The sequence below is a fragment of the Ciona intestinalis genome, chromosome 7 (genome assembly GCF_000224145.3).
Source record: "Ciona intestinalis chromosome 7, KH, whole genome shotgun sequence".
NCBI classification, from domain to species: domain Eukaryota; kingdom Metazoa; phylum Chordata; class Ascidiacea; order Phlebobranchia; family Cionidae; genus Ciona; species Ciona intestinalis.
In genome coordinates this window covers 4,700,205-4,721,194 of record NC_020172.2, presented here as the reverse complement: position 1 = coordinate 4,721,194, position 20,990 = coordinate 4,700,205, and the positions used below count along the sequence as shown (strand labels likewise).

The following is a 20,990-nucleotide window of genomic DNA, read 5'->3' as shown; positions in this document are numbered from 1 at the left end:
TAATGGCTTTCTATTGGGTTAGTGGTCGGGATTTAGAAGCTAGGCCAGGGTATAGGGTGTTTAACTGGCAACTTTGGGCCGGTGTGTTGAGTTGTAAACTTACATTTTTTGTAAATTTGGAGAGACGTTAATTATGCTATAATAATGCGATGCTAGAAGTTAACATTGACCAGCATACGATGTTTGATTATCAGTATATTAAATAAGCTTCCGCATCTATAAATTAATTTTCGAAACAAAATTTGTTTTCCGATTTAATTGCACTGTTCTTATCACTTGTGTAAGTATTTTGACTACTACATAGAGCATGTACGTTTGTTTATTGAGTAAAACAAGTGACACAGCATATGCGCGCCTAACTTGGAAAAAAATAAAGAAAATTCGAATAGACAGATAACAGGTAATTAATATTCCGAAAGGAATAGAAAAGAGAAAGAATAAAGAAAACCGGTAAACATGCAGGTCTTGAAAGTTAAGATGCATAAAAGATTGGAGAAAAAGGACAGCGCATATATAGTTTTATTTTTGGGCAGAATATGATGTTTTCACTCCGCTCCCACCTACTACAGCTACGTTCTTTCGAAGCACCACAAGGCTATTCCTGCGTAAAGTTTTAACGAATTAGGTAAAAGGTTAAGAATATAACACACCACTCCAATTTACCTGTGTGTTCGTGCTTTCGTTTCTACAAGGCCAGTTAAACCCTGAATGAAAAGCAAGCAATTATAGATCAAAGTTGCAGTAATAATATGAAAGTAGCCTACTGTACAAGTAAATGACTTACAATATTGGAGAGCTGTCTGAATCGACGCTCACGCTGGAGCTGGCAGTAGCGTAGGCGCTTGCACCGCCAAGACCTTTAGAACCAAGAATGCTGGAAAGTTTTGGAAGTCCGCCGAATGTACCGAATCCTCCGAATTTACCAAACCCTCCGAACCCACATGGGACTTCAAGTTGGGGGCATGGATCTTCAATCTGGATTTCTGGAATGCATGGCTCTTCAATTTTGATTTCTGGAATGCATGGATCTTCAATTTTGATGTCTGGGCATGGGATGCATGGCTCTTCAATTTTGATGTCTGGGCATGGGATGCATGGCTCTTCAATTTTGATGTCTGGGCATGGGATGCATGGCTCTTCAATTTTGATGTCTGGGCATGGGATGCATGGCTCTTCAATTTTAATGTCTGGGCATGGGATGCATGGCTCTTCAATCTTAATTTCTGGGCATGGGATGCATGGCTCTTCAATTTTAATGTCTGGGCATGGGATGCATGGCTCTTCAATCTTAATTTCTGGGCATGGGATGCATGGCTCTTCAATCTTAATTTCTGGACATGGACGACGGATGACACGTCCTGCAAACGCAATGTGTTATATATTTACACTCACTACACTACGGTTTTAGTTATCTTACTGCATGATGGTCGTCTGTAGCATGGACGTCTAATGCATGGTTGGCATGGTCGTCTTATGCATGGTTGGCATGGTCGTCGAATGCATGGTTGACATGGTCGTCTGATGCAAGGTTGACATGGTCGTCTTATGCATGGTTGGCATGGTCGTCGAATACATGGTTGACATGGTCGTCTTATGCATGGTTGACATGGCCGTCTAATGCATGGTTGGCATGGTCGTCTTATGCAAGGTTGACATGGCCGTCTAATGCATGGTCGTCTTACACACGATGGCCGTCTAATGCATCGTTGAGGAGGTGGACACCGTCTAATGATTTTGCGTTGGGGAATGCATGGCTCTTCAATTTTGATTTCGGGGCAAGGGGGACAAGGTTCTTCTATTTTGATTTCAGGGCAAGGAGGACATGGTTCCTCGATTTTGATTTCAGGACATGGGTCACATGGATCTGGGATTCTTATTTGAGGGCAGACTCGTCGGATGCTTCTTCGAATACTTGGGAATCGGAAGTTTTTGAATGAACCAAAAGAGCTTAAAGGGTTGGACAAACCACCGGAGGATGAGCTGCTGGTAGAAACTTCAGCCGAAGCTGACGATGAAACTGAAACAGCTGGAATAAAAACGACATCGTTATTGTTGTCTATCCTCTACCAACATAAATACAAAGTAACTTACCAGCAGAGGCAGTGGCGACGAGGAAGCACAAGGTGATCAGACAACGCATTTTGCAATATCTTTTCACTGTCTTGTAGAAATGAAAATGATTTCCACTGTTGGTTGTTGATCTTTTATAGAGTTAGCGTATCCGGGACTGATGAACTTATTGTTGACATAATTCTTACATAACTGTTTGCGTGTTGCTTATTTCAAAAACGTCCCGAATTTTCAAGCCCCAATGAACTTGGCATCGTGTTTGTTTATTCAGCAGCCATCATGCACAAGTGGGGAACGTCAAGTAGTTTGCTCACTTCATTGCTACACGAGTAACGATTTGCAACAACTATTGCAGCAATGGAAAGATTTTAACATTTATTTTCGGTCAATAAATGTTAAATGATCGATGAATATTCGTAAAATACGACGATAATGTTTATAGGGGTGTTCAACTCAGAAAAACTCTTAAATTCTCCCGACAACGCTAGTTTATGTACTGCAAGTAGTTCATAATTTCGTTTATTTTTAAACACACTCAAGGGCAAAGTCGTTCTATTTTTACACTGTACAAACAAATCAACTTCGAGAGTATATAGTTACATTGCAACTGGTCGATAAAAGTCAAAATGTAAAACCACTTAACCGAGCATAGAGTATGTTGTTTGTTTCTAACTAGTGGTGCGCAATCTGTTTAAATTGCTTCGCTTATGATGGAGCACCTGGTTCGCCGGGTTGACTAAATACTTAGCAATGCCGCTGTGTCTGTCACATCGTCTAACTACAGATGATTGACAGTTTACGCCACGTAAGCCAGTTTTACAGCAGCATTTCACGGAGAGGTTTTCATACGGTTTGCGATTTAGATGTTTGTGTATTAAGTTATGTTACTTACTGTATAAAATGTTCCTTACGTATTTTGTGCTATAATCAAAAGTTCCGATTTAGAAACCAGAAAACGATTGCAATTTTGTTAATAAAGTTAAATATTAAGCGTAGAAACTCAAGTCTTCATTATGTAACTAACGGTAAGCCTAGTGTTTTTTCTAACACACACTCAAATATGATACTAGTTATATAAATCCGCCCAACCTAATTAAAGTTTCACGGTAATTCATAAGCTGGCGTGAGGTGTGTGAAACAGAATTTCCGTGTTATTACGTCTGACATTTTTCGGGCACGCCAAGATTAAGCACGTTACCTTCATTCATTCATTCATTTTGTCATTCAATTAACCTTATATCAAAGGCGTCAAATCCGCCAGACCTCGTTATCAAAATGGAGCGGGTCTTGGTTGCAGCTGCTGTTCATGACGTCATTCCGAGGTCTGCAAAGTTGATGGTGTTTAGTTCTGTAGTATAAAGTTTATTTACAACAAGTCAGGAGTGGATTCTACTTGAGATAGAGGATGATTAACTGTAAGTATTAAGTAAACGATTATATACGACTGTACTAGGTATCGATGTTTTGTTTTTATAAACTACCTTCATACGTTTTGTGCTGATCTATGCAAAATGACAATTATAACACGGATCTTCCGTTTCATACACCTCGTGTCAGCTTCTGAGTTACAGCGTATATGTAACTTTGTGGATGATTTTTTTTCTGCATGGATGACAATTAGGACAACTGCTTATTGCCCATTGGGTTGGAGCAATTGTTGGTAAGTGTCTTGCCCAAAGTTAAATACGCCCACAACGGTAGTAGCCACTAGTCTTAAACTAATAACGTTAGGTTAGAGGAGGGCGCACTAACCAATGTGCCACAACGCCGGAATATATTTAAAGTGACATACCCGTGTTATGTTGCAGGTCTTCTTATCTTTCTTCTACTTCCAATAACAAAGACTTCAGCTGCAAAGTTTGAATCCACTGAGGGACGGCTGGCCAACTATTTACTGAATGGATACAACCCACAGGTAGCATAGTTTCTAAGGTGGGGAAGATGGTCTCTGGGAGTGGGGTAAGATGGTTCTTTAAGGAGGGGGGAGATGGTACAGGATGGGGTGAGACGGTCCATTAGGGTGGGGGAAGAGGATCCCTAAGAGTGGGGGAAGATGGTCCATTAAGAGTAGGGGAAGGTGGTCCATTAAGAGTGGGGGAAGATGGGCCTTATAGAAACTGGTCCATTAGGGTGGGGGAAAATGGTCCCTTAAATACATAATGATTATTGCATGAATGTTACTTATTTTATTCATGCGTAGCAATAGTCCTTATAACACAGATGTTCTGTTAATCGTTATGTGTTTAAGAAAACCATCTTACCCCACCCTACTATATATTACACCAGAAGGTATTTGCACAAATTATTATTATTAACTCTGTCAAACATATGCTACATTTATGCTGCACAATTTTATCAAGCCCAGTCTTAAAAAAACAGTCTTCAACCTAATATTGTATTATATTAGTTTTTAACACAAAATCTCTAAAAAATGTTTATTTAACACAAACTCTCCAAAAAATGTTTAAACCTTGCAGTTCCGGCCATACAACAAGAAATATGAAAACAAAACGTTTGTGGATGTGATGATGACATTGTCCCAGATCATTAGTGTGGTATGCTGGCTTTTATTCATTTATAATATAGTAAGGTGGGGGAAGATGGGACAGCTTTTTATTCTGTTTTCTCCCCCAATTTGGTAGTAAACAAAGAAAACTTAAAGAATTATAAAACCGTATCCTCGAGACTCCCATAGACCGTTGTTGATTGTTTAAAACACGATCAGGATATTTGGATATTATGTGCTAAAGGTGTCCCGTCTTCCCCCACTCTACTATATGCATTTTATGTATCTTAAAGTATTGTGTTTATTAAGTCTTTAATTTTACACTTTATGTTTTTTTATAGATTTATAATATGAATATTTAAATATTTTAAAATGTTGGCACTAGTAAAGAACTTTTATTACATATTAGGCTGGTAGAAGGTTGGTAGGGGCAGGGGCAGGGGCTTGTATGGCTTGAAAGGTTAGTAATGTAAGGGAGGATTGTTCACTAGCACCAAAACATTGTCATTACCTTTATTTTATTTTTGATTTTACACTTCTAAAGATTTTATAAGGAATATTTTTTTCAGATTTTGCTTTGTGCCTTTTTTGCCTTTTCAGCGTTCGAATTTTTTTTACAGAAAGAGAAGTCACAAGAATTCACAACATCCGTGTACATGCAGTATGATTGGTTAGATGATAGATTCGGGTGGGTTCCAGATGATTATGATGGAATAACTACAGTTCGTATCCCCTGTGCATCGATTTGGGTACCACGTATTGTGTTACAGAATAGGTGAGTTAATTATTATAAGGGACAGTTGTTGATATGCATATTTAAAGTGTCATTTCACCCTAATGCAGTCTTGCCAGATGGCTGACAAAATGTTGGTAACATATAAATGAATGAATGTAACTTAACTTACTCTATCCTTGCGTGGCGATAAAACGGCAGTCGTTATAACCCGAGTGTTAATACACCTCGTGCCAGCTTACAAGTTACCATGTATGTTACTTTGTGGGGGATTTTTTTGGCGGGATTTTTTATGCATGGCTGATAATTTGGACAACCTATTAGTGACCACAGCAATTAAAGTTAAGTGTCGTGCCCAAAGACACATACGCCCACAATGGCAACAGCCAGCCTTGATCCCATTGCCTCTGGTTACAGGCGTGCGCTGTAACCAGTATACCACAGCGCCGAACCTACTACATTTTATACCAGATGAAGATTATTTAACATACCTTTTTCGTAGCATTGATGGCAACTTTGATGTCTCTTTACGAACAAACGCACTTATTCAACACGATGGAAAGGTGAGTTGGCTTCCGCCAGCTTTGTACAAGTCAACGTGTACAATTGAGGTGAGATTTGAAAAAAAAATGACCATGTATGTAGTGCCTTGAAAATATATTCACCCACTAAGTAACATACATGGTAACTCGTAAGCTAGCACGAGGTGTACTAACACCCCTTTTATAACGACTGTCGTTTTTAGGCCACGGGAGGATAAAGTAAGTTACATTCATTCATTCGTTCATATACTTAATTTGACCATGCTTGAGAAATTGTGTTTTTTACCAAAAGATTTGGACCAAAAAATCCTGCACTTGCTGTTGACCATATGCCCTTAAATGTCAGCAACAGTACAAGTGTTGTTACTATGCTCAAAAATATTTTCCTAATTTGACTCTGCTTAATAAATTGTTTTTTTACTCATTTAAGCTTTTCATACAAGTGGCTTTTTATCGATTTATCATCATTCCACGAAGCCTTAATAGAAAACATTCACCATACACTGTTAACCTATCTGAATAATCCAATTTTTAATTGATAAAACTTGCACTCACCTTTTTATCACAGGTTGCGTTGTTCCCATTTGATTGGCAAAACTGCACAATGGTTTTTCGTTCGGCTACTTACGATCGTACAGAAATGGAATTCGGGATACCTATAGACACCGTTTACATCGATTTAAGCGGTAAGTGTTTCCCAAAGCGCTATATAAAGTTTTAAATGAGATTTACTGACACAAATGTGTTGCCCAAGAAAGTAAAGCCACTAGAGAATACATTTGATGAGTAGCTCAAATACTTCGGCGCCGTAGCACAGTGGTTAACGTTCATCTCTTAGACTCTAACCCACAGAACATTAGTTCATGATTGTAAGCTGCCACTCTAATGGTCGGGTGTGTCCTTTGGCAACACAGAAGTTGCTTAAACACAGTGATCCCTTATAAGTGGTCTATATTGTGCTATGTATAAAGTTTTGCTCCTCTAGTAGGTTATGGATTAGACTGGTGAAAAGTGTTAGAGGTTGGTAGTTAGAAATTATTCGTTGGGTTATTAGTTATGTTAGTCGTTGGTTGTAATGTTTAGTTAACATATTAAATATCAGAGTGCTACAAGTACTTAGGTTCATGTAAGTTTCATTACTTCATAGCTTTCCAGTCAAACGGGGAATGGGACATCTTTGTATCAAAAAATACGATCATGCAACTAAATTACTTCGTATTAAAACTGTATACATTCAGGCAGCTACATTATTTTTGTATTAAAACTACATACAATCAGGCAACTAAATTACTTTGTAGCTTTTCAATCAAACGGGGAATGGGACATCCTGCAAAGACCGGTCAAAATAAATTCCAACGAAAATGATAAAACCTACCAAGATATCACGTTTTATTTCATCATCCGAAGAAAGCCCCAGTTTTACATCATAAACCTCATTATTCCATGTATTTTGATGTCTTCGCTTTCTTGTTTCGTCTTCTATCTACCTTCAATATCATGTACGTATGTTTCAATTTTTTCTGCTTTCTAATGTCTAACTCTAATGAATTTGGGTATAGCAGTCCCCATTTGGTTGTAAACAAAGAAAATTTACAGAACTATATAACCTTAGCCCCGCTACTATGGAATATCGTTGTTATTTGTTCAAAACACGATCAGGAAACATGAGATTAATGTGCTAACGGTAACCCATCTTACTCCACAGTAAATTTTGTTATTTTACTAAAAATTTCATTCTTTTCAATTAAACTATAAAAAAGTAATCATTATTCACATCTTACCCCACAGTACTATTACTATATATATAAAAACATTTATAACATTACTCAAAAAGAAAACAAAATCCCCCCAAAAATCACACACAAAGTAACATACATGGTAACTCGTAAGCTAGCACGAGGTGTATGAAACAGAACACGTTATAACAACTGTCGTTTTCCGGCCACGCGAGGATAACGCAAGTTACATTCATTCATTCTATTCTATTTAGCTTGTCTTTATAAGGGTGAAATGAAACTTTAAATATGCATGGCAGCAACAGTTACTTATAATAATTAACAAGTTACATTCATTCACTCACAGGCGAAAAGATGACTTTATCTATTTCCATTCTACTTGGTGAGACTGTGTTCCTCTTCCTTATCGCACAGAGGATGCCGGAAACCTCCCTCGCTGTTCCTCTGATTGCTGGTTATCTCCTCTTTGTAATGATCCTGGTCATCATCAGTGTAATATGCAGGTAACATTTCAATATTGGGGTAGGTGTATATGTCATTGGGCAAGACACTTTACATTTGGATATCGGGCCAACTCTGCCCTAAATCTCAGGTCCCATGGCATGCCACTAACAGACACAAACGTATTCAAATAAAATCAAACGTTAAAACTATTCCTCCCTTTTCAACAACAAACCATATGGAATAATAACACATACTCCCAACTATTGTTTAAGGGATATTGTTTGATGTGTTAATTTGGCCAACTCTAGCCTAAATCCCAGGTCCCATAGCTTGCCTTGCGATGGGACCTTACCCACGTAAAGTTAAACTTTTAAATGAAGGTAAAATAGTTTCAAGACTTTTATTTTACATCTATAACTATTTTGCAAATAAGCCTAATATTATTCCCATACAGTGTCGTGGTGTGTAACGTACATTATCGATCGAACACAACACATTCAATGCCGGACTGGATTGTTTGGATATTTATGGAGAAGTTAGCTCCCCTGCTAAAGGTTGAACGACCTTCAGAAGAAGAATCTGGCGCATGTTGTAAGTCTGTTTGTATTTCTCCATATGTACAACAATAATAATATAGTGTTTAATATACCTGCACATAAACAATGTACTGTATAGTACTGTGGGGTAAAATGGGATACTGTGAGCACCCAAAACCCATATTTTCCGATTTTGTTTTAAACAATTAACGACAGTCTTTTAGAGACGTGGGGCTATGGTTATATAACTCTGTAAACATTCTTTGTTTACTGGCAAATGGGTTCAAGAAAAGAGAATAAAATTGTCCCATTTTACCCCACCCTACTATAAGTTTATCTCTTCGATTACTGTAACAAAAATTCAGTTAAAACGAAAAGACAGGCTACAATTACAGTCAAAACTCGCTTACATATATATTTACATTTAATCGGCCAAAAAAGTGTGACCTAACCATAAACAATTACATGTTTATATTTTCGTGTTTAGCTGCTCGACCGCGGCGATGTAGCTCAGTAAGCACAAGGAAGGCAATGAAACAAAGGTCAGAGTGGAAACCTCCAAGCGAGATTCTATTTGACCATCAGGTACCAGTTGCTTAAAACATGGTTTAATTGTAAAATGTGCTTTAAATATTTTAGGGTGGGATTAAATAACATTAATACTGTTAAATAAATGGGTGATGGGCCAATCCTGGCCTAAATTCTATGACCCAAGGTGTGCCAGGCTGCGAGACCTCCTCCATATAAAATAAGTTGCATTTGGTCAATTGCATTTTCGATTTCGAAGTGTTTTGAAAACAGTATGTGACATCATCACAATGTCACACACTCACACATATATTCTAGGGTTTAGTAAATATACCCAAAAATATACAGACTTAATATTTTAGGCGAGCCGTTTGGGGTTTCGTGCACGGCACTACTTGAATGAATACGGGATGACTGGAATCAATGTTGCGGCGCCGGAAAATGGAAGCTTCGTTCCGCCTTCGTTCAAAAAACTGCCTAAAGGTTTCCAGCCAGCTGCAGACTCTATTGACTACATTGCTAATCAGAAAAAGGAGGAAAATGAAATGGGACAGGTAAAAAGAAAACTACTTTCTTTACGCACACTTTTGTTTCAATTAGAAGTTTAACTTAAAAATTTTTTTTTTTCTGCTAATTTCCTTCTATTCGCTGTTTTAAACTAATCTGATCTTCGTTACTGTATTCAAATAGCAGAATAAGTGATAAATTAGATATCCTATAAAATAATTTGTTTAAATTCGTAGGAATGTCTAATGTGATCTAATGGTACCGCCAGTTTCAAAAAAGAAATTTCATTTTATTTAATCATTTCACACTTACTAACTAATATAACAACTTATTTCTAGTCACAAGATGACTGGGGCTACGTTGCATTGATTTTGGATCGCTTGCTGCTCTGGGTTTACCTTGCCACTTTCACACTTGGGACTTTGTTCTTTTTCCTGCAGACAAAGTTCGCGTATTACCCTGAAAAATTAAATTAAACAAAATTATAAAACAGTAACAAACATTGATGAAACATGTTCGGAAAAAAAAGTTTGAACCCTAGCATCGTTTGATATCTTTCCGTAATATGCAGATCTTCTCGAGGTAAACAAAATGTACGCGACAAACATTGAAATCTTTTCTATGTTCTGGTTGTCATCCATATTTTGTCTCTAACATCCAAGGCACCTTAATCTTACTTTCACACTAAAGCTTCATTCTCCAAGACACCTTAATTTAACACTAAAGCTACGTTCTGTTCTGTTGTGGACATTTTGTCTCGAACAGTTTTTGTCACAGTTTTTTTTGTATCTTGGATATATTTTTTAACAATAAGCACGAAATGAAAAATAGAAATATATTGAACTTAGCAAACACGCTTTTTATTTGTTATTCTTATAGTACTTTTGTTATGGTTTTAATTCCTCCTCTTGAGTAAATATACCCAATTTAATTTGTGATTTTATGATCTTAGCTAATGTGTACCAAACTATCAAGTACTATTATAAACTGTTGGATAAATTTTGGACTTTAGAGCAAGCTGAAAAAATATTAATATTCTGTTTTTAGTAAAGAATACATCACATGTAATAAATGTTGTTCAAGTTATGATACTTGGCCAATCCTGGTCTAAATCCCATGACCCATGCCACGCTGCTGGATCTACCACATGGAATACAATCACAGATCTTTCATATCATTTTCAGCTGCCACAATATTCTCAGGATAATTTTCAGTTGCCACAAGCACAACAAAACTCAGCGAACCAACCACAAACGCAAACATGTACAACCACATCAATAGTCTGTCGAGAATGAAGGCAAAATAAATCCAATCATGCCTTGCCTGCAAAAAAAGGGAATTTAAATGTGAGCAGTACAGTTATGTCAACGGTATACATCAATTCATACACCTCGTGCCCACTTCCGGATTACCACAAATTAAATTATTTGGTGTGCTTTACTCCCAACAGCGACCACTGGGTTGGAGCAAATGTAGTTAAGTGTCTTGCCCAAGGGCACAAATGCCCACAATAGTAGCATCGACGAGCCTTGAACCCAAAACCTCTGCGTTAGAGGCAGGCAAGCTATCCAAATGTGTTGTACAGTAGCTTGGCACATCTTAAAGTACAAAGTTAAATTACAAAAAAATAAAAAAATTTTACCCTTCGTTGAGCTTTTATTTTTTTAAAGTGGGCGGTCACATTTTCAGTTTCTCGCAAAGCTGTTTTAACCGACTCTGACACTGGTTTTATAGCAATAGGAATTGCAGACAATCCACCATTTATATCTACAAGTCTTTTTTGTCTTGATCTAAATCCGTATAGTGGAGCCTGTTAACAAATAAAATGGCAGAACTAAACATAAACAAGTGACAATAGTTGGTAAGTCATAAGTGAAATTTTTGTACATAATATAATTTTTATTTATACATTCAAAAACCCCCCCCAAATTGGTTATTTAAAAAAACTAGGAGAAGGGAATTGACAGCAAAACAACAGTTAAAACATGTTATGGATAAAAAGTGTGAGAAAAGGTGTCAATTAAATGGTCTATATATAAACTCTTTTGGTCATTCACGCCTTTTTCTACCAAGTAGGTGTAAATATGTTTTTAACTGTAGGTTTTATTGCTATATTTTGTCCTTTCGATTTAAATATTCTCCCATATTCTATGCCATAATAAAAAAGACAAATAGAAGATATTATTATTAAGCAACATTTAAAGGCACCTGTGTCAGGTACATCTGCTCACTTGGTGACTTTTGCATCATATAATTCTGCGAAATTGTTTTGGCTATGAAATCATTCCGACTGCTGCCTAAACAAACATAATGTAATTTGTTGTTTATATCTTTAAAAGCACTAGCTGGGGTAATGTTATTTAAAGAAAGAAGGGAATTAACAGCTAAATGATGGTTGTTAACAAAACACGCCATGGATAAAAAGTGTGGGAAAGACCTTCATGGTCCAAGACAGTATTGATGTTAGCGGAGGTCACATTCAATATCATTTATAATTGCCATTCATATTTACCTCTTGGATTCTATAGTACAACATGTTTGGTAATAAACATGTAAGTGCACCATAACTTTCCTAGCACCCCACACAAATAAATATGAATGAATAAATAATTGAAATTTATTTCGTCTCTTCGGTCACGATACCGAAGAACAAGAGAGTTGACAAAAGCGAAAAGACAGGTAATAACGGTAAAACAACAGTTGTTAAAACACGCTTATTGATAAAAGAGAAAGAAATAATGTTTTGGATAAAAGGCGTGATCGTTACACCCTCAGACGAAATAATATGTTAAAATTTACTTGTTTCTGCAAATTTGTTGCTTTGCACTTTTTCTTTACGGTGTGGCTGCTGCAATCCAAGTAAAGGTGCAAATTTATCAAAAAACAACCACTTCCAAACCCGTGGCATCTCGTGGGTAACATTGGAACGAAAGTGAAAGTTGTAGACCACAACACTGGGTAAAACAATGAAGTTGGTTTAAAAACGGATTATTAAAGTTTTAAAAATGTAAAATTATAACTAATTTTCAAAACTTTAAATTATTATTAAACTTTTAAAATTGTTAAAAACATCTTTTTTGAAAAATTAAAAAAAAAAAATTACTATTAAACTTTTGAAAACTTTAAATTATTCTTTTTTTTAAAACATAAAACTATTGCTATTATACTTTCTAAAACGTAAAAAAATTGTAATGGTTTTAAGGCTAACAAATATCAAAAACGCTACAGAGTAGACATACTCACCAACATTAAATAAAAAGAAACAATAAGAAAAACATTGAAAATACTCACCAACATTAAATAAAAAGAAACAAAAATAAACATTGAAAATACTCACCAACATTAAATAAAAAGAAACAAAAAAAAACATTGAAAATACTCACCAACATTAAATAAAAAGAAACAAAAAAAAACATTGAAAATACTCACCAACATTAAATAAAAAGAAACAAAAAAAAAACATTGAAAATACTCACCAACAGAAAATAGAAAGAAATAGGAGAATCATTGAAAACAACAAGTACGTGGCAACATGCGGTACAGTAAGAGCAGTAGAAGGCATTCTTTGTGCGAACAAAAACACAAAAATTGTGTCACCCAGTAGAAGAGATATCGATAAACCAATCTTTTCACCTAATAAAAATATTAACAATGACAAAAAAGAAACAAAAACATAAATAATTACATCTTGGGTCTTATAAAGATTTTATAATGTACCTAACTGCTCACACTTTATTTACAAAACAGCATTTTATTACTCAATTGGTATGTTGTTACTAATAATGGGTTACTAATTGGGGTAATGAGCCAGTCCTGGCCTAAATTGTAGGACCCATGTCGTGCCACATTGCATGACCTCACCTACAAAAAACAGAATGCGCACGTTGCAAAGAAGAAATAAAGTGTATGTTGAAGTAAGGAGCAATTCCTGGCCTAAATCCTGTGACCCAATGTGTGCCAAGCTGTGAGACCTCACCCACCCACAATAGAATATAATACACTTACCTGCAACAACAGGCAAATGAAAAACAAAGCATGAAAGGATTGATATCATAACACAAGGCAACAGCATATTGAGAACATAGAACTGAGGTTTCCTACAAAGAATGACAGTAAACCAAACTTCTTGGAACTGTTCATCGCTTTTCTTTTCAACCACATATGCAGGCTTTTGATAAAGGACCCACTCTCCATTTTTAATGTAAACTGACAAAAAAAAGTACAGTAAGGTTTTGGTGATAGGAAATTCTAACAGACAAAAATCAAGTCCAACCAATTGTAGTATATATAAATATAAGGTGGGGGTCGACGGGCACCATCGGCACACAATACTTCTACATCCTGATTGTGTTTTAAACAATTAACAACGGTCTATGAGATTCGTTAAGATATGGTTTTATAATTATTTGAATGTTTTTTTTGCCTACAATCTGATGGGATGAAAAAATAGAATGAAAGTGTGTCCTATCCTCCCCCATCCTATTACATGCTATCGTCTAAAGTAGAAAAGAAAAAAACAAGTATTATGTTTGTGGTCTTGTTTCACACTTTCACTCGTAGAATTACAAGTATAATGCTAAATCTCTTGGTTTACATATTCAGTATGTATATTCACCATGTTTGTCAACCCATATTGAACTTCCATAGCTTAAACCAAATATCATTTCTGATTGGTCGTGATCAGCGGAGCGGAACACCATTGAACAATTCTGCCAATCAAATGGGAAGAGAGTCACCTGTTAAGATTTATAACATAATTTTTATTTTTATTTTTTAAACTGATAGCGAAGATCATGTTATTTAAAAAATAAAGTAAAGGGAATCAACAGCAAAACAACGGGTATTAAAACATGCTATTGATAAAACAGGTGGGAAAGAATGTTAATGGTGTTGCTGTTGCACCTAAATTATACAAGAATCATTAAAAATATTAAAATGAAAGATTAAATCCTACACAAAATAACTATCTGTAAATCATTCTGCGATGGTGGAAACACTCACACGGGGTTAACTTTATTTTATACAATAGAATTCTAGTTACACCACAATTATATTGTCATGTACTAAAATTAAATTCAAGAGAAAATATAAGTTTGTACAAACTTTTCTTTTTGGCCTTTTTAGTCCCCATATTAGAAACACTGGGTTAAAGTAATTTTGGTTAGGTATCTTGCCCAAGGAAATGCTTGAACAATTTAACTTGTATGAACATGTCTTAAATGCTTACATCCATGGTGCACGATGTTTTATAAATAGCAGGAGGAAGCCATTGTACCGAGCCATTATGAAACACCAATGCATTCACTCTCAGGGATTCTTTTAAATTTCGTTCTTTGCTGTGAAATACTTAATTTGTAAAGAAACATTTTGTTTGTGTGTATTTTGTCAGTATTAGTATACTGTGTATCCAGCCATGCGAGGATAAAGCAAGTTACATTTATACTATTCCAAATAAGATCTTAAACACATAGTAGGGTGGGGGAAGATGGGACACTTTTTCATTCTGTTTTCTTTTGTCCCATTTGGTAGTAAACAAAGAACATTCAAAGTATTTTAAAACACGATTAGGATATTTATTATGTGCTAAAGGTGTCCCATCTTCCCCCACCCTACTATACAGTTATTTATTACAGTAAAACTAAAAAAGGTACAACATCCATGGCCTACTGCGTCCCTGTTATAAAAAGAACAAAACTAAAATGCCACAAGCTTGAAATCTTTCTCGATAGTCAAGAGAGAAATCCTTGAGGAGTGGTAAACAAGTTACGTCACACAGTAACATTTCCGGAGCACACCTAACAAATGGTCTCATTTCCGGAGTACATTTGATAAATGGATATTCGTCTGAATAGTTGAGTGAATTCAGTTTGGCACATACTTAGTTTGTCTGCAGTAATAACAGAGTTTTAAAGCAGAAAATATGAAGTTTTATGTTACAACTTTGGTGATAAGTTTACAAATATGCAGCTGCATTATCTGGTCGGTGGGTGGTCAAGACAACAGGTGTAAAGGCTACACAATTAATAACTATTATGGAATCACAAGGGCAGATGGTTTAAATACATCATCTACACAAGCCCGTGGGCCTCCGGGGCGTCCAGGAAAAAAAGGTCCTATTGGGCAAACTGGACCTAAGGTAGGTTATTTATTCCCATTTACTTGTATGCCATGTTTAATTGTGGAATTTTATTTTAATGAGACTGTTTATTATGTAACATTATGTAACATTGCAGCCTTATTTATATTTATATTTGTATTAAATCTCATCCGGCAAAAAATTTGGCTAACTGATGTTACGGTGTCCTACTCAGGTCGTCTTTATCAGGGTAAAATGACACTCAATACAAAATGAATAATGCTGACGTACTGTATATTGTTTGTATAATCAGGGTGACAGAGGTGTACCAGGACTAAGAAATGATCTTTTAAGTCGACTACCAGAACTAAAGAACCTTTTAAGTATGTATGCACAGTAAAAGTTGGTTAACTTGGCACCATGGCACAGTTGTTAGCACGACTGCCTCCAGCCAACCCATAGGTTGTAGGTTTAAGACTCACTGCTGCTACCATTGTGAGCATAAGTGTCTTTAAGCAAAAAATTTAACGGCAATTGCTCTAACCCATTGGTGACTAATGGGTCGCTAAATGGTCAGCCATACAATACAACACAAAAAATAAAGAAGAACATTACCTACAAAGTTACATACATACTAACTCTAGCACGAGGTGTATGGAACAGAACACCCTCATTATAACGACTGTCATTTCTGGCCACGCGAGGATAAAGCAAGTTACATTCATACATTCATTATCACAAAATTTAATTTTTGATTTAACCAGCACCAAAGACATGCAGCTATCTTACTGGAATTCCTGGGTTTAACCCTCAGAATGGAGACTACCTTATTCATCCAAGCCCAACAAAAGTTCTACCTTTATCCGCGAATTGCAACTTCTCTGGAATAGCAAGTACTAAATAAAACTACCGTGAAGGCTGCAACAAAACTAAAACAAGTGTTTTTAGCAACAATTATTGGCCATGATGCATTAAATGAGGAAAAAATTTCCTCATGCAACCCACACAAATGTTACAGGAGATCTGTGCAATATGAAGCTACTATTGAGCAAATTACAGCCATGATAAATGCTTCTCTACACTGCCGACAATTTATTAAGGTACAAGTTATCAGTATGTAAAATTCTATCTCTTTATACAATATTTTGAATCAAATTATATTTCAGGTATTGCATATTTTTTTATACCAAATGTATTCCATTCTCTCAAATAATACTTTCTGTAGAAGGTATTATTGCTTAGGCAAAAAATATTTATGGTGCAAACCAGTGGTCACTAATGGTTTGTACAAATTATCAGCCATACATAAAAAAAAGAAAACTTTCAAAAAATAATCACCGACAAAGTAACATACATGGTACCTCGTAAGCTGGCAGTGTATGAAACAGAACACCTGTGTTATAACGACTATCGTTTTTCGGCCACGCAAGGATAATGCAAGTTACATTTATTTATTAGTACCGATGTATTGAATCATACATGCTCCATCCAGTACATGGACCTTCAAGCTCATGGACTAGCAGAAGCGGAAATGAAATAGGTTACTGGGGAGGTGCACAAAGAGCGGGGTATTGTGCATGTGGAGAATCGGGTAAAATTATTTAAACTATATCATTAATTAAACCAATTGGAATATATTAACCCATTAACCCCTTACAAATCATTATACATAAGTTGTGACTTTTCGCTTTTGTAAACTTGCCCGATCTTCGTTATTGCGACCAAAAAGACAAATAAAAGTCATTTATTCATTCATTCATTTAGCTAGGTAAAACAGTAACTGACTAATTACTTTGCTATGTGCAGGAACCTGCGTGGATCCTACTTTTAAGTGCAACTGTGACAGAAATACTGTAGTAGAAACTTCAGATGAGGGCTACATTACAGACAAGGAGCTGTTGCCAGTAACAGGGATGGCGTTTGGAGATGCAGGCGATAGTGGAGAGCATGGCTGGCATACATTGGGGCCCTTGGAGTGTTGGGGTAGAAACTAATTATATGGAAAAAATATAAAAACTAATATTTCGAGAAAAATAATTTCGCCATTGCCTTTTTGCAAAACTAAATTACCTTTTCCGAAATATTATAAGCGTGTCTGATATTGTACTATATAACCGAACTATAACCCATCAGTCAAACAAATAAGAATTTCATTGTTATAACCATTTCACAATACAGACATTGAATAAAAAGTGTAGATAATGTAATGTGTTGCATATTACTTTATAAAGTGAGAAAAGAAAACTTCATTTTGATAATCAGTAAGAGTACTCTTTGAACAGTTATTTTTATTAAAGCAACTATTTATAAAAATCTTTTAGCAACTAATCTGGTACGAAAAAAAAGTCTATTTCCGACATTTCGTCTGTCATCGGGTAAGATTTCATCAAAAAACCGTGGTAACAGGGCTCCCTAGCACAATGTTTTTATACCAGATGAGCTGCTAAACGATTATTTACATTGTGCAGAAGTAACAACCAATATAGTAGGAAGTAGGCTATCAATTAAATGCAATTTACAACAAATCACCTGTTCTTAATTATGATATTTGGAACCCAAATACGATCCACTGAAATCCTGGTGACAAGTATTCCATCATATTTACTCTCGTTCCATGAGAACCTCGGGTCCACCCAAGTATACGTCATGTACATCGATGACATCATCACTTCCGACTTTTCACTCTGGTTAAGTAAATGAATCAATAAAAAAAGAGTTAAACGCGTTGTAAATGAATGAAAGAAAAAAAGGGTTAAATGTATTATGTAAATTTAACTTAAAGAGAATAATTTTTTATACTACCAAATGGGACACGAAAACAGAACAAAAATTTGTACCATTTTCCCCACCCTACCATATATGCTAAATTATTATAAAGTAATATAATAAAATTAAGCTTTACATACCAAACTCATGATTTGGCTTAAAGTTATCCCAACGTTCACTTTTGTTTTACCATTCTTATCTCGGGGGCGTACCTGTTAAAAATTCATAATTTTTAAAACAAACAATTCTTTAAAAAAACATCTCATTAAAGTTTCGAGAAAAAAAACTTTGAATTAGTTGTTTAAAATAGAGACACTAATGAAGAATATTTTAGTACGTTACAGATTAGGCTGGTGGGAAGTGTTAGATGTTGGTAGTTGGGGGTTATTAGTTATAGGGCTCTGTAGTTGGGACTTGGGGGTCAGTGGTTATTGTTGGTTAGTGGCGAGATAACGTAGTACGGGGGATTCTTCAGTAGAACTAGGAAACATTACAGTTTGACAACAATGATATTTTTAGTTTAACACATAAGAATCTAATATTTACATACGCGCGAGTTATTATCCTTTAATGTTAACTTTCAAGTGGTTTTGAGCTTTTTACCGACCGGGAAAGCAAACGCACCTACAAAGTTACATATGTGGTAAATCGTAAGACGGCTATAACGACTACTGTTTTCCGGCCACGCGAGGATAAACAAGTTGCATTATGTGGCACCTCATAAGCGAGCACGAGGTGTATATTAAACAGAACAACCGTGCCGACGTTGCCGCGCCAAGTAAATAGGTTAGTTCCATTTGTCCGGCGCCGTGGCGTAGTGGTTAGCGCGCCTGCCTGTAACCAATAGGTAATGGGTTCAAGGCTCGACGCTGCTACCATTGTGGGCGTATGTGTCCTTGGGCAAGACACTGAACGACAATTGCTCACTAATGGGGTTGTCTAAATTATCAGCCATACATAAAAAAATGAAGAAAAATCCAAAAACAATAATTACCCACAAAGTAACGTACATGGTAACTCGTAAGCTGGCACGAGGTGTTAAACCCGTGTGATAACGACTGCCGCTTTCCGGCCACGCGAGAATAAAGTGAGTTACATTCATTCCATTCGTTTAAACGCAAAAGAACTAAGTAGACATACCCGTGCGCTGTAGCCGTCCAACAAAATAGAGACAAGTTCCGCTTCTTTTGAGAAGAAGGTTGAATTCTTTAAAGATGCGCTCAAATCCAACAAACAAAAGAGAATCACTGCAACGCAATTGATGTAAATATCTTACATTGTTAATTAGAAAATAGTAAACTACTAAATACATCGGTAATATGTCAGTCGTTTTGGGGGCAACAGCGACGCATTTTAACTGACATTCTCTCCCATTTAACGACCTTCGTTTTAGGTTGATTTCCTTCTCATCGTTTTAACATGATCTTCGCTATCGTTTTTGAGGAGAAAAGCAAAAATTATGTTATGTTTGTCTTCTCAATCGTATTCCACATACAAGCGACGATAGATTAAATTGTAAACCATTTGAATTAAAACAAATGTCAGCTTTCACACTTCCGTTTTTTCTCTTTTGCTACGTATAGTAGGGTAGGGGAAGATGGGACACCTTAAGCACCTAGCATACAAATATCCTGATCGTGTTTTAAACAATTAACAGCAGTTAATGGGAGACATTGAGAATACGGTTTTGTAATTCTTTGAATGTTTTTGTTTACTACCAAATGGGACGAGAAAATAGAATGAAACGTGTCCCATCTTTCCCCACCCTACTATATATCAAACAAACTCACCAATCAACACCGTCGTTGTCATTTTCCGTCGAGGATAAACCAAGTTACATTCAAAACACCTTCGCACCACAATAGAGACATTCGCTCAGCTTTGCTAGCTTGGTAATGTGTTTATCAATGCAGTTGCCTTCGGTAGCCAAATGTTCCCACGGGTCCTTATCAAAGGATATATATGACGTCACAAACAGCTGTGGATAGATTTATGAACCTATTTAATGTAAAGTAAAGTTATGTCTCCCAAATCTCGCTTATCAGACACTATATGGAGTAAGTTTGACTTACATAAAAATGATTTATCTTTTTAAATACGAGGATCAGAGTCTTAAAAACAAGGAATAAAAAGGCCCATATTTTTTCTTTCCAAGAGGTCGTTTTAATATAGTAACGTAGTCATAAAACAGATGAATGTTTTCATATTACTTTGTTTTATTTTCATAATAGTTTACTGTGTTCAATACACACCACAAGTACAACGTTAATATTAAAATCTTCGGTTCGCTATTAAAGACCTTACTGGAAAACAGAAACATGATTAAAATACCTTCATAGTTTATGTGGCTGGCGTTGGTGGAAAGCCACTACGGCACGACAAGCCCCCAGCCAATGGTAGTGGGGAAAATCTAAGAATAATATAACAAGATAATAAACACAAAGCAAAAAACTTGCAGCATAATAATACTGAATGTAATGTAGTGCAATAATATAGTAGGGTGGGGGAAGATGGGACACCTTTAGCACATAATATCTAAATATCCT

General features: G+C 36.0%; 4 protein-coding genes across 8 annotated transcripts; 2 read left to right on the top strand and 2 right to left on the bottom strand.

Moving 5' to 3' along the window:
- Window positions 1-301: 301 nt before the first annotated feature.
- On the bottom strand, window positions 302-2,240 carry LOC100185547 (DBF4-type zinc finger-containing protein 2 homolog). 2 transcript variants are annotated; one of them, XM_026834952.1, is made up of 6 exons: window positions 2,092-2,240; window positions 1,418-2,026; window positions 1,012-1,358; window positions 785-981; window positions 664-704; window positions 302-601 (listed from the first exon to the last, which is right to left on the bottom strand). In XM_026834952.1, exons 1-5 carry the CDS (start codon window positions 2,138-2,140, stop codon window positions 698-700), a joined length of 1,209 nt encoding a protein of 402 aa, XP_026690753.1. In that variant the 5' UTR covers window positions 2,141-2,240; the 3' UTR covers window positions 302-601; window positions 664-697. The 2 variants fall into 2 exon arrangements, with proteins under 2 accessions (XP_026690753.1, XP_002128339.1); XM_002128303.4 differs by having other exon boundaries at window positions 785-1,358; window positions 2,092-2,239.
- Window positions 2,241-3,431: 1,191 nt separating this feature from the next.
- On the top strand, window positions 3,432-10,130 carry nachr (acetylcholine receptor subunit beta-like). 2 transcript variants are annotated; one of them, NM_001278995.1, is given in 12 exon segments: window positions 3,432-3,485; window positions 3,879-3,985; window positions 4,548-4,625; window positions 5,197-5,351; window positions 5,812-5,920; window positions 6,420-6,537; window positions 7,150-7,350; window positions 7,934-8,090; window positions 8,486-8,622; window positions 9,055-9,152; window positions 9,458-9,649; window positions 9,941-10,130. In NM_001278995.1, coding segments are annotated over 12 exon segments (1,500 nt in total). In that variant the 5' UTR covers window positions 3,432-3,475; the 3' UTR covers window positions 10,079-10,130.
- A 249-nt stretch (window positions 10,131-10,379) lies between these two features.
- nachr (cholinergic receptor, nicotinic, beta) lies at window positions 10,380-20,848 on the bottom strand. Of its 3 annotated transcripts, XM_026834906.1 has the most exons (13): window positions 20,776-20,848; window positions 20,235-20,422; window positions 19,585-19,691; window positions 18,585-18,656; window positions 18,208-18,362; window positions 14,830-14,938; window positions 14,218-14,338; window positions 13,608-13,808; window positions 13,079-13,235; window positions 12,402-12,556; window positions 11,811-11,899; window positions 11,245-11,412; window positions 10,380-10,925 (listed from the first exon to the last, which is right to left on the bottom strand). In XM_026834906.1, exons 2-13 carry the CDS (start codon window positions 20,254-20,256, stop codon window positions 10,761-10,763), a joined length of 1,521 nt encoding a protein of 506 aa, XP_026690707.1. In that variant the 5' UTR covers window positions 20,257-20,422; window positions 20,776-20,848; the 3' UTR covers window positions 10,380-10,760.
- On the top strand, window positions 15,260-17,885 carry LOC100183979 (contactin-associated protein 1-like). Its single transcript, XM_002128213.4, has 6 exons — window positions 15,260-15,738; window positions 15,992-16,061; window positions 16,443-16,571; window positions 16,627-16,778; window positions 17,137-17,269; window positions 17,485-17,885. The coding sequence occupies exons 1-6, from the start codon at window positions 15,523-15,525 to the stop codon at window positions 17,670-17,672; spliced, it is 888 nt and encodes a 295-aa protein (XP_002128249.1). The 5' UTR covers window positions 15,260-15,522; the 3' UTR covers window positions 17,673-17,885.
- Window positions 20,849-20,990: the final 142 nt, after the last annotated feature.

Coding starts and splice junctions, on each gene's coding strand:
- nachr (XM_026834905.1), top strand. CDS start 4,596: ATGATGACATTGTCCCAGATCATTAGTGTG. Junction 5,921..6,419: donor AGTCAACGTGTACAATTGAG/GTGAGATTTGAA, acceptor TTTTTATCACAG/GTTGCGTTGTTCCCATTTGA. Junction 7,351..7,933: donor CTATCTACCTTCAATATCAT/GTACGTATGTTT, acceptor ATTCACTCACAG/GCGAAAAGATGACTTTATCT.
- nachr (XM_026834906.1), bottom strand. CDS start 20,256: ATGACAACGACGGTGTTGATTG. Junction 19,692..20,234: donor GACAACGACGGTGTTGATTG/GTGAGTTTGTTT, acceptor ATTGCGTTGCAG/TGATTCTCTTTTGTTTGTTG. Junction 18,363..18,584: donor TAAGCCAAATCATGAGTTTG/GTATGTAAAGCT, acceptor TTACTTAACCAG/AGTGAAAAGTCGGAAGTGAT.
- LOC100183979 (XM_002128213.4), top strand. CDS start 15,523: ATGAAGTTTTATGTTACAACTTTGGTGATAAGTTTACAAATATGCAGC. Junction 15,739..15,991: donor TTGGGCAAACTGGACCTAAG/GTAGGTTATTTA, acceptor TTGTATAATCAG/GGTGACAGAGGTGTACCAGG. Junction 16,572..16,626: donor CAACTTCTCTGGAATAGCAA/GTACTAAATAAA, acceptor AAGTGTTTTTAG/CAACAATTATTGGCCATGAT.
- LOC100185547 (XM_002128303.4), bottom strand. CDS start 2,140: ATGCGTTGTCTGATCACCTTGTGCTTCCTCGTCGCCACTGCCTCTGCT. Junction 2,027..2,091: donor CGTCGCCACTGCCTCTGCTG/GTAAGTTACTTT, acceptor TTTTTATTCCAG/CTGTTTCAGTTTCATCGTCA. Junction 1,359..1,417: donor CTACAGACGACCATCATGCA/GTAAGATAACTA, acceptor TTGCGTTTGCAG/GACGTGTCATCCGTCGTCCA.